This window comes from Capsicum annuum, chromosome 7 (genome assembly GCF_002878395.1).
Source record: "Capsicum annuum cultivar UCD-10X-F1 chromosome 7, UCD10Xv1.1, whole genome shotgun sequence".
Taxonomy (NCBI): domain Eukaryota; kingdom Viridiplantae; phylum Streptophyta; class Magnoliopsida; order Solanales; family Solanaceae; genus Capsicum; species Capsicum annuum.
In genome coordinates, this window is record NC_061117.1 from 180,043,058 (window position 1) to 180,045,778 (window position 2,721).

Here is a 2,721-nt window from a genome sequence, read left to right on the forward strand (position 1 = left end):
TGCTTCAAAATGGCATCAACTTCACTATAGCTCATTTACACCAAATTTCAGCTGATTTATTCTTATTTTCTTTGGTTTCCTCCCTGATCACTTGTATCTGCATTAAAACAATAAAACAATCAAAGAAACAATAAAAGTTGCTTAAGACTTCACAATTATTCTAGGTTAAAGGCCTTAAATGTGTTCGCGATTGCATACATATCACCTGCCAATAGAGTTGCCATATTTTTTTAAGGGAAAGGGGTCAAATTTACCCCTCTACTTTCAAAAATTGGTTAAATATACCTCTTTTCACACCATTGGGTTAGATTTGCCCTTGCTGTTAAGAAAGTTTTGTTTGTACCCTTTGCCTAACCTTCATCTAACGAATCAAACGGAAAAGCAAAAATAACTTTTTTTAAGAAGAAAATCATCATCATTCGTCACTCAACCCTTATGAAATGAGTGCAAGAATGCGATAAAGAACAATAAAATTGTGTGGGGTAAGTGTGTAGATTCTAGTTCCATTACAAGGATAATTTTGAAGTCATTTCTTTTAACGTTCTTAACTAGCAAGTTTATAATCATTCCCATTTGTTAAAGCTGCTGTTTGAAGGAATTGAAGTCTGAATTTCTTATTATGTCTTAGATCTTTGTCTTGAAACTATGGGGTCGAACTTTCAGACTTTATCTGCTCAACCCCGTATGGTTGCTTTTTTATCATGAACATTGATCCAGGTTATTTTTCTTTCGAAACTCCTAATTTTATTATACTAACCTGTTTCTTCAACTGCTAAAAATTTATGTAGGTGGGGATGATTGCTCTCCTTGCTTTTACAGGATTGCTAGTCTTTATGGTTTTCTTTATCACGGCAACTATGAACGCCATTGTGATCTCTCTTCTCATGTTGTTAGCGGCTATAGGCGGATTCTTGGCTCTTTTTTTTGCCGTCCTAACATCTATTTATATTGGCGCTCTATCAGTTGATGTATTTATCATTTCCACTACTACAACCATAGCAATTTTTGTTGTGATTGTGGCTACAAGTATACAGAAGGGAGTTTGTTTGCTGCTTCAGTTTGAGTACCTTATATTATTTTTTGCATGTTGTAGCTTTCACATTGTGTTGTTTAGACACAGTTTTAATTGTCAGTTTGTCTTTTACCATCCTAAGTGCGGCTTATCCTATTCTTACCGTGTCAAATAAATGATTAATCGAGATAATAAGAGTTGAAATAACCATCCATGTTGCATTTCAGTTTTAATGAGATTTCACTCTAAACATTATCATGAAACTGATATTTTGTCTTTCGTGATGTCGGTAATCTGAGTAGGAGATTTTCTCCTTCTTTGTTTGGAGAAATCATGGAGGAAAGACATTTGAGGGTATTTTGATATGAATTTTTTTTTAAAAAAAGGGTATTTATGCTTTTCTGTTAATTAAACGTTAGACAAAGGGTACAAACGAAAACTTTCTTAACAGCAAGGGCAAATCTAACCCAGTAGTATGAAAAAAGGTATATTTAACCAATTTTCAAAAGTAGAGGGGTAAATTTGACCTTTTTTCTTTCTTTTTTAAATATTGCTTTCATTCAGACCCCTTAGGTAATAGCTAGAGCTATATTAATTTGTACTTTTAATTTACAAACACACATAGTAGAGTAGTAGACTAGCTGAGGAACTTGATAAATCTTCTCATCTACTTGTTCAAAATCATATGTAGCTTTTGGTTATTTCTAAAAAAATGTTCCCTCAGCCACCCTACTAGGCTTCAATTTGGTAGTTCTTGGGTACATAAAACCACCCTTATTAAAAACAAACAGTTCAAAAACTATATGCATAGTGTGTGTCTTGTTTAGGATAAATTTAAAAAGAAATTTGACATGAATTATTAGGCCAGGTATAGCATTGCATATTTTTTTTTGTTTTTCTTTTCAGTCGGTATCTTGTACCTGTTAAGGGACTGATTTAGGCAATTTGCAACTAAGGAAAACAAATATGCAGGCTGAGGTATTGAGAAATCAAACCGGATAAGGGTTGAGTTCACCAAAAAGACCTCGTCGGTCATTAATTTCGGCAAGAACATGACCGGTGCATAGGAGGCAGCAACGGAGGTTATGAAGGCGAAAATGATAATTTGGCTGTTGGAGCAGCGGCGGCTGGGGTGGTTTCTTCTCGAAGAAGGAGAGAGGAGAGGGTAGTGTTGCTGGAGCATGAGGAAGGCGGTGCTATGGCGGTTTGGGCTTTTGCGCAGCGGTGAGCCAGCTTCTTTACTGGTCGGAGCAGTAAAGATGCAGAGAATGAAGCCATTGAGAGAAGGAGAGAGAGGGAGGATATGCGGTTCATTTTTTTTGAGTGAATGAGGATTAAGGTTTCTATTGAATTTTAAAAAGGAAGGGGGATTGAAACGATCTTAGCTGTTGGATTAGTTTTGATCAATGACTGAGATAAAAATTATTTAAAAGAGGGTCAACAATTGGATTTTAATTTGGGAGTTTAAAAAATTGAATCAATTTTGGCTATAATTGCAATATATTGAATAGAATCTAGTCGAGAATTGGTATATTGTGATAAAAATTGGATCAAAAAATAAATAGATCAAATAAATTGAGTAAATTTAGGCTGTTATTTAAATAATAGTAAGGATAATAATAATAATTTTAACAATAAATGATAACAATAATATCATAATAATAATAATAATAATAATAATAATAAAAACAAAAAAAGCTAGACAATGT

General features: G+C 33.7%; 1 protein-coding gene across 1 annotated transcript; it reads left to right on the forward strand.

Moving 5' to 3' along the window:
- The first annotated feature begins 645 nt into the window (after positions 1–645).
- On the forward strand, positions 646–2,240 carry LOC124885829. The gene is made up of 3 exons (XM_047394072.1): positions 646–687; positions 789–1,026; positions 2,080–2,240. Exons 1-3 carry the CDS (start codon positions 646–648, stop codon positions 2,238–2,240), a joined length of 441 nt encoding a protein of 146 aa, XP_047250028.1.
- The last annotated feature ends 481 nt before the right edge of the window (positions 2,241–2,721 follow it).